Below are 13,021 nucleotides of genomic sequence, written 5' to 3' on the forward strand. Positions count from 1 at the left end.
CAGGCTGTGGGCATCCCCCGGCTGCCCCACCTGGCTGGGCCCTTCCTTTGCTGACAGCTCTGCCTCCTGCCTGCCTCTGCCTTCCCACACAAAGCCTGGGGCTGCTCCAGGCTCCTGCTGGGGGATGTGCTGCACCACAGCCCTGCCCTGGCAGGGAAATTCCATTCTCCTGGTGTTCACTCTGGGCCTCCCCAGCTGCCCTTGGTGCTATTATGTTTTCTTCAGGCTCATTCCCACTAGGAAGAAAAGCTCCAACGTCTCTGAAACCACCCTTCCATCCCTCCCAGGCTATTCCTCTTCTGTCCTCAGTGTCCAAACCACTGACCCCAGAGCCCTCAGCCTCTCTCTCCTGCTTTTGAGATAAGGCCTCCAAATCCCATTTTGGGAGATTTTTGTGTCCTCTCCAAGGTCTGTGAAAATGGAAAAATAGTGATCAAAGTTATTTTCTCCCAAATCTTGCCATGACAGAAAAATGGTCAATATCTCTAAACTGAATGAGGGTGGATTTACATTAGTTAGAAGGAGGAAATATTTTAGAATGATGACAGTGGCACAAAACTGCAGCTGTTTTTTTCAGAGAAGTGGATTCCCCATCCCAGGAATTGTCCAAGATCAGGAGCTTTGTGCAGCCTGACTCAGTGAAACCCTCTCATCCCCAGTGACAGAATTCCTGCAGTGTGGGTTCTCTGCTCTGCTGGGTGCCCTCACAAGGCTTCTGGCCAGAATGTCTGCTGAGGGCAGCCCCCCCTCACTGCAGGGGCAGTGCCCTCACAGCCATCACCATGGCAGCCCTGTCCCCTGGGCCTGGCTCTGCCCTTTCCTCTGCCCCTGCCTTGGCTCTGCTGGCATGAAGAGTTTTGTCATTGATATCTTGTCCCCAGGGTGCTGGGGCAAATGACTTCCCAGTCAGGCTCCTGGAGCACAAGTGGCTTTTCAGAGGCCAGCCAGGAATGAGCCCTGAGGCAGCAGCTCTGCAGTGGTGGCCACCAGGCCGGGCTGCCAAGGGAGGCTTCTGGCCATGGCCTGCAAGCAGCTGCTGCTGCCAAGGTGCCTTTGGTGCCTCAGGCTCTCCCTGGCACAGCTCCCAGCATGGCACTCTGCCCTTGTGCCCAGGCCTTCCCTGTGCTGGGGCTGGCCTGGGGCTTTTCCTGCAGTGGGACCTGCCCTGCTGATGGCACAGGAAAGGCAGTTCCTGCTGGAGCAGGAGGCTCTGCCTGCAATGGCCTCCAACAACTCCAGCAAGGCCCTGTTGACTTCAAAATTGCTGCCTACAGTACTATATTCTAATAATTGTTATAGCTTCTGTACTGTGGAGTAAATGACTCTGGTTAAGATCTTTCTGTCTGATCATGATCAGAATCAATCAGAGCTGTATTTATATAAATTTATCGATCATTAGTCCTGTGGGAAAATTGGGTTAAAGTTCAATTCCACCTGTCTAATCGTTTACACATAAACCTTTGACAAATTCCGGAGCTGGGACTGCAATAGCCGTTCCCAGTCTCTGCTCTTAGGAGGAATTTAGAAATCGAGGGGCCCTGCAGGAGTTTGAGGATCCATGGTGGGTGTTGGGTGTCATTCCTCCATCTCACATCTCAGCATGAGTTTCTCCAATAAAGAAACAAAGCTTTTGCCTGAAGCTCCCACTGTGCCCATGACAGGAACCCCTGTGAGTGTCTGGGACATCCCGGCTCTTTGGCAGCCTGGGGACTCCTGGGGTGTCACCGTGGAGCCCCCGTGAGTGCCTGTGACAGATGGGTGCCTTTGCAGCCCAAGGTGCCCTGGGATGTCACCATGGAATGGCTGTGACTGCCTCTGACCACAGGGCTCTTTACCATCCCAGAAAGCCCTGGGAGGTCTCCATGGAGCCCCTGTCCCTGCCTGTGACATTCCAGCTCTGGAACAGCCTGGAGACTCTTGGAAATCCCCATGAGGGAAAGTACCCTCTTAGGCCTGTGACAAATCTGATCCTTAGCAGGAAACCATCACAAGCTCACTGTTGCTATGGTCAGTTTCCATGGCAACCATCACCAGCCCCCTGTTGCTATGCTCAGTCCCTTGGCAGCTCCATGGAGACCCCATGCCAGGGGTGGTTGCCATGGACACCAGCTCAGGCCTGCAGCCAGAGCCCGTTGCCATGGCAACCATTGGCAGCCCCATCCCCAGGCTCGTGGGATCCCAGAAGCACAGAATTGGCTGAGCTGGGAGGGACCCATCAGGATCCTCCAGTCCAACTGCTGGCCCTGCACAGGACACCCCAACAATGCCAGCCTGGGCCTGGCAGCGCTGGCCAAATGCTGCTGCAGCTCAGAGAGCCCTGGAGCTGGGACCCTGCCCTGGGGAGCCTGGCCAGGGCCCCAGCAGCCTCTGGGCAAAAACCTTTTCCTGACATCCAACCTGAGCCTGCCCCGACTCAGCTGCAACCACTCCCTCCACTCCTGTCCCTGGACACCAGAGGGAAGAGGTTCCCACAGCCCCAGCCAGGGACCTGCTCCCAAGGCTGCTGCCATGGCCACCAGGGCTGCCACCAGCTGGGATGCTCAGTTTCCACGGGCCGGGCTTCAGCAATGGGATTCCCCAATTTCCTGCTCCCGCTAAAACAGCGCTGCCCTCGCTGCCCTCCCGCCTCCCATGGAAAGAACAAAAGGCAAAGATCCCGGACTGGGTTAAGAACAATTTAATGGGAACAGCAACGAGATAAAGAACAAACAGGAACAGAAACAATATTGATAACAGAAGGGATAAATAAAACTGTTTACAGGGAAAACTACAACACACCTCACAGGGTCTGCCTGGCTACAATATTTCTTGCCTGGAAAGGACACCCTTCTCCTCAGGGAGAGAGAGAGAGTCCCTTTCCTGTCCCTAGCAATGATCTGAGGAGGGACTGAATGTAATGACAGGGCCATGGCCAGACCCTCATGTTTTTCAATGCCACATCAGGTCATTGGCAAAGGGCAGGAAAAGGTACAGGTGTCTTCCCAGCCTGGATCACAGGGAACATGGATCACCAGGGCTCTTTCCAATCTGGCTTCTCCCATGGGGGATGAAGCTGGAGTGGTGCATGAAGCTGTTCCTGCAATCGAGGCACTTGCAGGGCTTCATTTACTGGTGGCTCCGTTGGTGTCTGGTCAAGTGAGAGCTGCTGGTGAAGCTCTTCCCACACTGGGGACACTCGTAGGGCCTCTCCCCAGTGTGGATGCGCTGGTGCCTGATGAGGGTGGAATTGTGCTTGAAGCCCTTCCTGCAATCAGGGCAGCAGAAGGGCCTTTCGTCTGTGTGAATCTGCTGGTGCCTGGAGAGATCAGGGCTGGTGTGAAACCTCTTCTGGCACTCAGGACACTCATAGGGCCTCTCCCCAGTGTGGATGTGTTGGTGGATGATGAGGGCAGAGCTGCAGCTGAAGCCCTTCCCACACTCCCCACACTCATAGGGCCATTCCCCAGTGTGGATCATCTGGTGGCTGATCAGGGTGCTGCTCTGCCTGAAGCTCTTCCCACACTCCAAGCACTTGTGGGGCTTTTTCCCATCATGAAGCTGCTCATGGGCCACCAACTCCGAGCTCTGGCTGAAGCTCTGTCCACCTTCCTGGCTCAGGGTGGGTCTTTCCTCCTCAGAGCACCCTGGGCTGGGTTTGGAGCCCCTTCTCCTGTGGGATCTCTGGGACTTGTCCTCCACGTTGGAATTCTGCACTGTGGAGCCACTCAAAATGGCCTCTTCCATGATGTTCTGCTGTAGGGATTTGCCCTCCCTGGTCTCCATCCTCAGCTCCTTTTCTGGGGGAGGAAGGCCAAGGAGAGGATGGGATTTGCCTCCGTGCCAGAGGGAAGGGGAAGGAGATCCCCCCAGTGCATCCCCAGCAGGATGGGGTTGGCAGCAGGGTTGTCCTGCAGCCGGGGGCTGTGCTGGGCTGGGAGATGGAGCAGGAGAGAGGGGGAAAGGGGCACTGACTTCCTCCTCACCTGCCTGGGGCTCCTGGGGCACCTTCTTCTTCCTCACAGCCTCCTCCTCCATCTGGCCATGTTTATGGGATGGAAAATCCTGTTTTGAGAAGAAAACAAGGGATAAGTACATTGAATTTTGTACTTGTTTGAAGGCAAACCTGGGGAGGGTCTAAACCAGGATTACAATTTAATAAGAAAATGAAGATCAAGGCAATGATGCAGAAACGCTGCCCTAAACTGACAGAGTCAGGATATAACCTGACACCCTGTTGCTGGTCAGGCTGGTGGCAGCAGTCCCATTAAATGGTGGCTGCAGTCCTGTTGGAGTGATGAACGTGATTCTGTCCAAGCAGTGATCCTGTAGAAGGGTCTGGTCTTCCTCTGGAGGTCCAGTGGTGGTTCTGGAGCTCTTGTCCTCTGGGAATCCAGTAGGCAAGCTGCTCCTGGTGTTGCAAGGCTCAGCTTATGTCCAGGTAGGAATGCTTGGATCCTCCCCCTGGGCAGAGCATGCCACAATGGGATGATGGATTTTTATCAGTCCTGCAGTGACACTCAATGGCCCATTCCCAGAAGATATCTCCCCTGGAGGGCGTTATCAGGGCTGAGTCATGGAAGAGATCAAGAACACTGCCCCGCCTGTTTATAGCAGTTGATGAAGATGGGGATTGAAAACATGCATTTGGTTCCATCTTACACTGCAGCCTGAAACAGTGGGGGAATCCCTGCTCAGGGGGTGAACACCACCCCCCTTACCCAAACTGGCTCAGGTGTAAAACCCCCACCCTGGGAAGGCCACACACACAGGGGACAATGTCACACTTGCCCTGCCCCAGGGGAGGTCTCTGTCCCTGTCACTCTGTGGCTGTCCCCCCTTTTCTATTTCACAGGCCGGGGGCTTTTCGAAATCTAAGAATAAGTTTTTTCTTTGTCCCTGTCACCTTTGTGACATCTACACAGAGCTTCCCTTCCTTTTCATACTCTTTTCAGAAAAGAGGTATCACAATGTTTTGGGCCAAATTTCCACTTTTCTTATATTGGAACCTGCCAGCAGCTGAGCTGGAGCTGTGCAGGACCAATGGATTTTGGAATTGCCACAAAATTGCTTCTACTGTCAGTTTATTAAATTTTGGGATTTGTTTGCGTGTTCACCACAAGTGACTTGTGGGAATAGCAAATTCAAGGCATTTTCTGTTAAGAAACAACTTTACTTTGTCCAGTGCCCAGGGGATGCTCAAGGGGTCTCTGAGCCTCTCACACTGGGGGATGCTTGGGAGGGGTTTGGGGGGTTGTCCCTGTCCCTGTCACCCCAGGCCATTCCCCAGGGGTGTCCCTGTCCCTGTCACCCCAGGCCATTCCCCAGGGGTGTCCCTGTCCCTGTCACCCCAGGCCATTCCCCAGGGGTGTCCCTGTCCCTGTCACCCCAGGCCATTCCCCAGGGGTGTCCATCATTCTCACCCAGGGAATGCCTGGGGGGTCTCCCTCCCTCTCTCCCCTGTGCCAGGGGGTGCTCGGGGCAGTCTCTGTCCCTCTCAGCCCAGGGGATGCTCGGGGCTCTCTGTCCCCTGGCCCTGGGGGATGCTCGGGGGGGTCTCCATCCCTCTGGCCTCAGGCAATGCCTGTGCAGGGCTGGGCACCAGGGGCTCTGTGTCCCTCTCACCGCTGAGGCTGCTCGGGGCTGGGGGGGCTCTGCCACCTTCTCACCCCTGGGGAGGCCGGGGGGGTCTCTGTCCCTCTCAGCCCTGCTGGGACCCCACCCAAACATCATCGGGGGCACAGGGACAGAGACACCCCCAAAGCCCCAGAAGGGCTGAGCCTGGGGTTTGGTTTGGGGCTGAGGATTTAGGAAAGGGCTGGAATTGGGGCTGGGATTAGAGTTGGAGCTGAGATTTGGATTAGAGCTGGGATTGGGGTTAAGGCTAGACATGGGATTGGCTTTAGGGCTGGGGTTGGGATTGGGTCTGGGGCTGGAATTGGGGCTGGGATTGGAGTTGGGGCTGAGATTTGGATTAGAGCTGGGATTGGGGTTAAGGCTAGACATGGGATTGGCTTTAGGGCAGGGGTTGGGATTGGGTCTGGGGCTAGACGAGTCTGGGACCAGGATGTGATTTAATACAGAACTGTGAGTGTGTCTAAACATGGAGTGAGATTGAGACCAGGATCAGGGTCAGGTTTGGGACTGAGCTCACCCAGAGCAGGACAGGAGGGGATGTCAGTGTGGGAAGGTTTGGGGAAAATCCTGATTTGGGGAGAAACAAGGTGTGAATGCCTTGGGTTGGGGATTCCTCTTGCCCAAGTCCATCTCTAGAAGTCACCTGATGTCCATAAAAACCTCCAAAAATCAATAGTGAATAAAAAAAAAGCCACCAGGAGTGTCCCATTTCCAGTCTCATCCCTCTGGGGTTCTGGTGGTCCCCTGTCTCTGGCCTGTTGGGGATCACATGGGTCCTGGGGATCCCCCCTCTCCAGGGTCCTGCTAAGGGATGCAGGCAGATTTTGGGGTCCCAGGGTCCCTCTCTCCAGCCTCCCCTCAATCCAGCCACTTGGGCTTCCCCCCTCTTCCCACCACCCTGTCCTGCTTTAGGGCAATTTTGGGAGAAAACTCCCGAAAGGGGTTTCCTCTAGAATGCAGATTCAGCAGCCCCACCCTCAGCCAGTTCGGGAAAATATTTCCTTGGAGAAAAGTGAAAAAACCACTTTATTTAACAGGCAAAGCATTCACCAGCACAAAAATTGAACAATATTAAGCAATAAAACTTCCTGCTGCTGGAAAATAGGTGACAAACTCCAAAAATCCTTCCTTGGGCTGGGGCTTGGCTCACTCAGTCTCTTATCAGTCTCTTATCAGTCTCTTATCAGTCTCTTATCAGTCCCACCTGTATTGGAAATGCCACGGCCCAGGCTCAGCCCGGTGGGCCACAGGTGGGAGCTGCCGGTGGTGTTCTGGGTGTTCAGTCCAGAGCAGGTTTAAACAGCTCCAAAGAAATAGAAAAACCACAGTCCAGGGAACTTCTCTGCCTCAGAGAGGTAAAGCAAAGGAGAGCTCTGTCCCGCCCTCTGTCCATCCAGGAGCCGGAATGTGGAGGAGTGAGAGCAGTGTCTGAAAACAAACTGCAGCTTCTTCCTCCTCCCCTTGGCTCTCAGAACCAGCCTTAAAGGTGCAGAACTCATTTCTGGGCTAAACGGACCGATGGGGCACGAGCATCATGAAGTCACCCCAGGACGCGCCCCTGTCAGGGTCAGGGGGTCCCGTCCCCGCCTCATCTCCGGGCTGCCGGGGGTGCCCCAGCTCCGGTATCGCCCCTTCCCCTCTCCCCGCCCCGGGGGTCCCCCGTTCCACAGCCCCGGCTCTCACGGGGATCCCCAAAACCAATGTCCCGCCCCGTCGGTACCGGGCCATCCCCACGTGGACCCCCGGGACCCTCCCGAGGGGCGATCGCGGCTCCTCTGCCCCCGAAAAAGCTCCTCTTAGGGAGCCCGGAGATATCCGGGGCTCGAGTCCGGGATCTGCTGGCTCCAAACACTCTCCAAAAAAATCCTCCCGGACACCCCTGGCTGGAGTTATTTGGGAATTGAGCTACTAGAGCTGGGCTTCTTGTGGGACTTTCAGCAGCCTTGTGTTCCTCACCCTGGAGTAAATGAACCTTGTCAGTCTCGCTGTATCATTTGCTCACTCTCCTCCAGTGATTTTAAGAAACTTTTCAAGGAAGGACAACAAAATATTTTCTTTTTCACTGGCCACCAACAACAGCCATTTTCCTCATCAGTTCTCCCATAAGTTCCCCGGGAGGAAGGAGGGACTGTTTCCAAGTTTCCAAGAGTTCCTCCAGAGAGAACCACAACCTCCTCAGAGTAGGGAACCGTGCTGTTTTCAAAGGCACTTGGGGTCAGACAGCAGTGCCTAAACTCACAATGCCCGAAAAATGTTGCCATCTGGTTAAGAAAATTGTTACAGAGATGCCTCTGCCCCAATTAAAGTGCCAACGAAATCAAATCCATCGTGGATTTTATTGAACAGTAAATGTGAGGTAGAGAGAGAGTTGGAAAGAATGAGAAGAGGGCGGCGGGCAAGGGAGTGACAGGGAGAGAGACCTCCCCTGGGGCAGGGCAAGTGTGACATTGTCCCCTGTGTGTGTGTGGCCTTCCCAGGGTGGGGGTTTTACACCTGAGCCAGTTTGGGTAAGGGGGGTGGTGTTCACCCCCTGAGCAGGGATTCCCCCACTGTTTCAGGCTGCAATGGAAGATGGAACCAAATGCATGTTTTCAATCCCCATCTTCATCAACTGCTATAAACAGGTGGGGCAGTGTTCTTGATCTCTTCCATGACTCAGCCCTGATAACGCCCTCCAGGGGAGATATCTTCTGGGAATGGGCCATTGAGTGTCACTGCAGGACTGATAAAATTCCATCATCCCATTGTGGCATGCTCTGCCCAGGGGGAGGATCCAAGCATTCCTACCTGGACATAAGCTGAGCCTTGCAACACCAGGAGCAGCTTGCCTACTGGATTCCCAGAGGACAAGAGCTCCAGAGCCACCACTGGACCTCCAGAGGAAGACCAGACGCTTCTACAGGATCACTGCTTGGACAGAATCACGCGCATCACTCCAACAGGACTGCAGCCACCATTTAATGGGACTGCAGCCACCACCCTGACCAGCAGGGTGTCAGGTTATATCCTGACTCTGTCAGTTTAAGGCAGTGTTTCTGTATCATTGCCTTGATCTAAATTTTCTTATTGAATTGCAATTCTAGCTTAGACTCTCTCCCTGTTTTGCCTTCAAACCAGTACAAAAGACGACAATGTGCGCACCCTTTGTTTTCTTCCCAGAACAGGATTTCCCATTCCCAAACCTTGATTGGATGGAGGAGGAGGCTGCGAGGAAGAGGAAGGAGCCCTGGGATACCCAGGCAGGTGAGGAGGAAGTCAGTGCCCCTTTCCCCCTCTCTCCTGCTCCATCTCCCAGCCCAGCACGGTCCCCGGCCTCAGGACAACCCTGCTGCCAACCCCGTCCTGCTGGGGATGCACTGGGGGGATCTCCTTCCCCTTCCCTCTGGCACAGAGGCCAATCCCATCCTCTCCTTGGCCTTCCTACCCCAGGGAAGAAACTGAGGATGGAGACCGGGGAGGAAAAATTTCCGTGGCAGAACGTCATGGAAGAGGCTGTTTTGATTGGCTCCACACTGCAGAAGTCCAATGGAGAGGAAAATCCACAGAGATCCTGCAGGAGGGGAAGCTGTAAACCCAGCCCAGGGTGCTCTGAGGAGGAAAGACCCACCCTGAGCCAGGAAGGTGGACAGAGCTTCAGCCAGAGCTCAGAGCTGGTGGTCCATGAGCAGCTTCATGATGGGGAGAAGCCCCCCAAGTGCTTGGAGTGTGGGAAGAGCTTCAGGCAGAGCAGCACCCTGATCAGCCACCAGATGATCCACACTGGGGAATGGCCCTACAAGTGTGGGGAGTGTGGGAAGGGCTTCAGCTGCAGCTCTGCTGTCATAAGGCACCAATTCATCCACACCAGGGAGAGGCCCTTCGAGTGTCCCCAGTGTCAGAAGAGGTTTCGGACCAGCTCTGATCTCTGCAAGCACCGCTGGATTCACACCGAGGAAAGGCCCCTTTGCTGCCCTGACTGTGGGAAGTGCTTCAAGCGCAACTCCCACCTCATCACCCACCGCCGCATCCACCCTGGGGAGAGGCCCTACGAGTGCCCCACCTGTGGGAAGAAGTTTCAGACCAGCTCCAATCTCCGCCTGCATGAGCACATTCACACCGAGGAGAGGCCCTTCCGCTGCCCTGATTGTGGGAGGGGCTTCAAGAAAAAGTTCTCCCTTATCAGGCACCGGCCCATCCATACTGGGGAGAGGCCTGATGACTTCTCCACATTATGGCAAGAGCTTCTCCATGAGCTCGGGCTTGATCAGACACCAATGGAGTCACCAGCAACGGAAGTTTTGCAGGTGCCTAAACTGCAGGAAGAACTTCATACGCCACTCCAGCTTCTTTCCCCATTGGAGGTCCCATGTTGGGAAGAGCCCTGGGGATCCATTTTCCCTGTGATCCATGCTGGGAAGACACCTGTCCCTTTTGCTGCCCCTCCCAATGACCTGATGTGGGATGGAAGAACATGAGGGCCTGGCCATGGCCCTGTGATTACATTCACTCCCACCTCAGGTCATTGCCAGGGGCAGGAAAGGGACTCTCTCTCCCTCTCCCTGAGGAGAAGGGTGTCCTTTCCAAGTAGCGGGAATTTGTGCCCGGGAAGAGACAGTCAGTTGTGTTGTAGTTTTCCCTTTTTCTTATCACATCTATTATCAGTATTGTTCCTGTTCCTGTTTGTTCCTTATCTCATTGCTGTTCCCAATAAATTGTTCTTATCCCAGCCCGGGATCTTTGCCTTTTGTTCTTTCCATGGGAGGCGGGAGGGCAGCGAGGGCAGCGCCGTTTTAGCGGCAGCAGGAAATTGGAGAATCCCATTCCTGAAGCCCGGCCCGTGGAAACCGAGCATCCCAGCTGGTGCCAGCCCTGGTGTCCGAGGCAACCACCCCTGGCATGGGGTCTCCATGGAACTGCCAAGGGACTGAGCATAGCAACAGGGGGCTGGTGATGGTTGCCATGGAAACTGACCCTAGCAACATGGGGCTGGGGATGGTTGCCTGCTAAGGATCACATTTGTCACAGGCCCTCAGAGGGGTTCCATGGGTACTTTCTAAAGAGTCCCCAGGCTCTTCCAGAGCTGGAATGTCACAGGCATGGACAGGGGTTCCATGGAGACCTCCCAAGGCTTTCTGGGATGGTAAAGAGCCCTGTGGTCAGAGGCAGTCACAGCCATTCCATGCTGACATCCCAGGGCACCTTGGGCAGCAAAGGCACCCATCTGTCACAGGCACTCACGGGGGCTCCACGGTGACATCCCAGAGGTCCCCAGGCTGCCAAAGAGCCAGGATGTCCCAGGCACTCACAGGGGTTCCTGTCATGGGCACAAGTGGGAGCTTCAGGCAAAAGCTTTATTTCTTTTTTGGAGAAACTCCTGCTGAGACATCAGGTGGAGAAATGACACCTAACAGCCACCATGGATCCTCAAAGCCTTGCAGCACCCCTAGACTTCTAAAATTCCTTCTACGAGGGGAGACTGTGAGCGGCTGGATCCAATCCCAGCCCCAGAATTTGTCAAAGGTCTAAAGGATTGGACAGTTGGAATAGAACTTTAACCCAATTTGTCCCACAGGATTAACAATGAAATGCCAGATAAATTAGTATAAATACAGCTCTGATTGATTCTGATCATGATCAGACAGAAAAATCTTAACCAGAGGGATTTAATGCACACGTCAGGAGCTATAACAATTATTAGAATATAGTGCTCTAGGCAGCAATATTGAAGTCAGCAGGGCCTTGCTGGAGTTGTTGGAGCCCATTGCAGGCAGAGCCTCCTGCTCCAGCAGGAACTGCCTTTCCTGTGCCATCAGCAGGGCAGGTCCCGCTGCAGGAAAAGCCCCAGGCCAGCCTCAGCACAGGGAAGGCCTCAGGCACAAGGGCAGAGTGCCGTGCTGGGAGCTGTGCCAGGGAGAGCCTGAGGCACCAAAGGCTCCTTGGCAGCAGCAGCTGCTTGCAGCCCATGGCCAGAAGCCTCCCTTGGCAGCCCGGCCTGGTGGCCACCACTGCAGAGCTGCTGCCTCAGGGCTCATTCCTGGCTGGCCTCTGAAAAGCCACTTGTGCTCCAGGAGCCTGACTGGGAAGCCATTGGCCCCAGCACCTTGGGGACAAGATATCAATGACAAAACTCTTCATGCCAGCAGAGCCAAGACAGGGGCAGAGGAAAGGGCAGAGCCAGGCCCAGGGGACAGGACTGCCATGGTGATGGCTGTGAGGGCACTGCCCCTGCAGCAGCCTGGCTGCCCTCAGCAGACATTCTGGCCAGAAGCATTGTGAGGGCACCCAGCACATCAGAGAACCCACACTACAGGAATTCTGACCTTGGGCAATTCCTGGAATGGGGAATCCACTTCTCTGGAAAAACAGCTGTAGTTTCATGCCACTCTCATAATTGCAAAATATTTCCTCTTCTAACAAATGTAAATCTGCCCTCATTCAGTTTAATTGTATTGACTCTTTTTTTGTCACTGCAAGATTTGGGAGAAAATAACTTTGATCTCTATTTTTCCATTTTCACAGTCCTTGGAGAGGACTCAAAAATCTCCCAAGATGGGATTTGGAGGTCTCATCACAAAACCAGCAGGGAGAATCTACAGGCTCTGGGGTCAGTGGTGTGGAGCCTGAGGACAGAACAGGAGTAGCCTTGGAGGGATTGATGGGTGGTTTCAGAGGGGCTGGAGCTTTTCTTCATAGTGGGAATGAGCCTGAAGAAGACATAATAGCACCAAGGGCAGCTGGGGAGGCACAGAGTGCACACCAGGAGAAAGGAATTTCCCTGCCAGGGCAGGGCTGTGGTGCAGCACGTCCCCCAGCAGGAGCCTGGAGCAGCCCCAGGCTTTGTGTGGGCAGGCAGAGGCAGGCAGGAGGCAGAGCTGTCAGCAAAGGAAGGGGCCAGCCAGGTGGGGCAGCCGGGGGATGCCCACAGCCTGCAGGGACAGAGGTGCAGGTTTGCTCAGCACCAGAGACACCTTTGCCTTGCTTGTCCCCAAGTGTCATCACTGCCACCAGTGTTCTGCTCTACCTGGAACCTGGTAGAGGTTGACATGGTGACATCACCGGGTGGCTGTGTAACATAATAGAGCAGGCTGTGACATCACAGAGGACACATTCTCAGTCCTTTCCCTCAGAAGGTTCTATTTAAAGTTTAAAGTATGAGAAACTTCAGTGTTTCTCTTTTTGAGTCTCTGAGAAGTTCTTTGAGCATACTCTGAGGGACTGAGTCTGATGCAAAGAGCACCAAAGCCCCGGAGGGTCATTACAGTCCTTGTGCTGTGTCTGTGCTGCTGAGCTGGGCCAGGCTCCTGGCCCAGAGGCAGCTCCTGGCAAGGGCAGCAGAGCTGCAGAGAGACAGCTCTGGCCAGGAGCAGCTCCTGTGCACAGCCCAGCAGGGCTGGGGCACTGCCAGGGCCCCTCAGGGACACCAGCAGGG

General features: G+C 54.7%; 1 protein-coding gene across 1 annotated transcript in view; it reads left to right on the forward strand.

Moving 5' to 3' along the window:
- LOC143692633 (uncharacterized) overlaps window positions 1–13,021 on the forward strand; it is a 133,232-nt gene that overhangs the window by 21,858 nt on the left and 98,353 nt on the right. The window contains exon 2 of the mRNA XM_077172883.1: window positions 9,282–9,760. Coding sequence (XP_077028998.1) covers window positions 9,282–9,760 — 479 coding nt within the window. The remainder of the gene's footprint in view (window positions 1–9,281; window positions 9,761–13,021) is intronic.

Source organism: Agelaius phoeniceus (genome assembly GCF_051311805.1).
Source record: "Agelaius phoeniceus isolate bAgePho1 chromosome W unlocalized genomic scaffold, bAgePho1.hap1 SUPER_W_unloc_2, whole genome shotgun sequence".
Classification (NCBI taxonomy): domain Eukaryota; kingdom Metazoa; phylum Chordata; class Aves; order Passeriformes; family Icteridae; genus Agelaius; species Agelaius phoeniceus.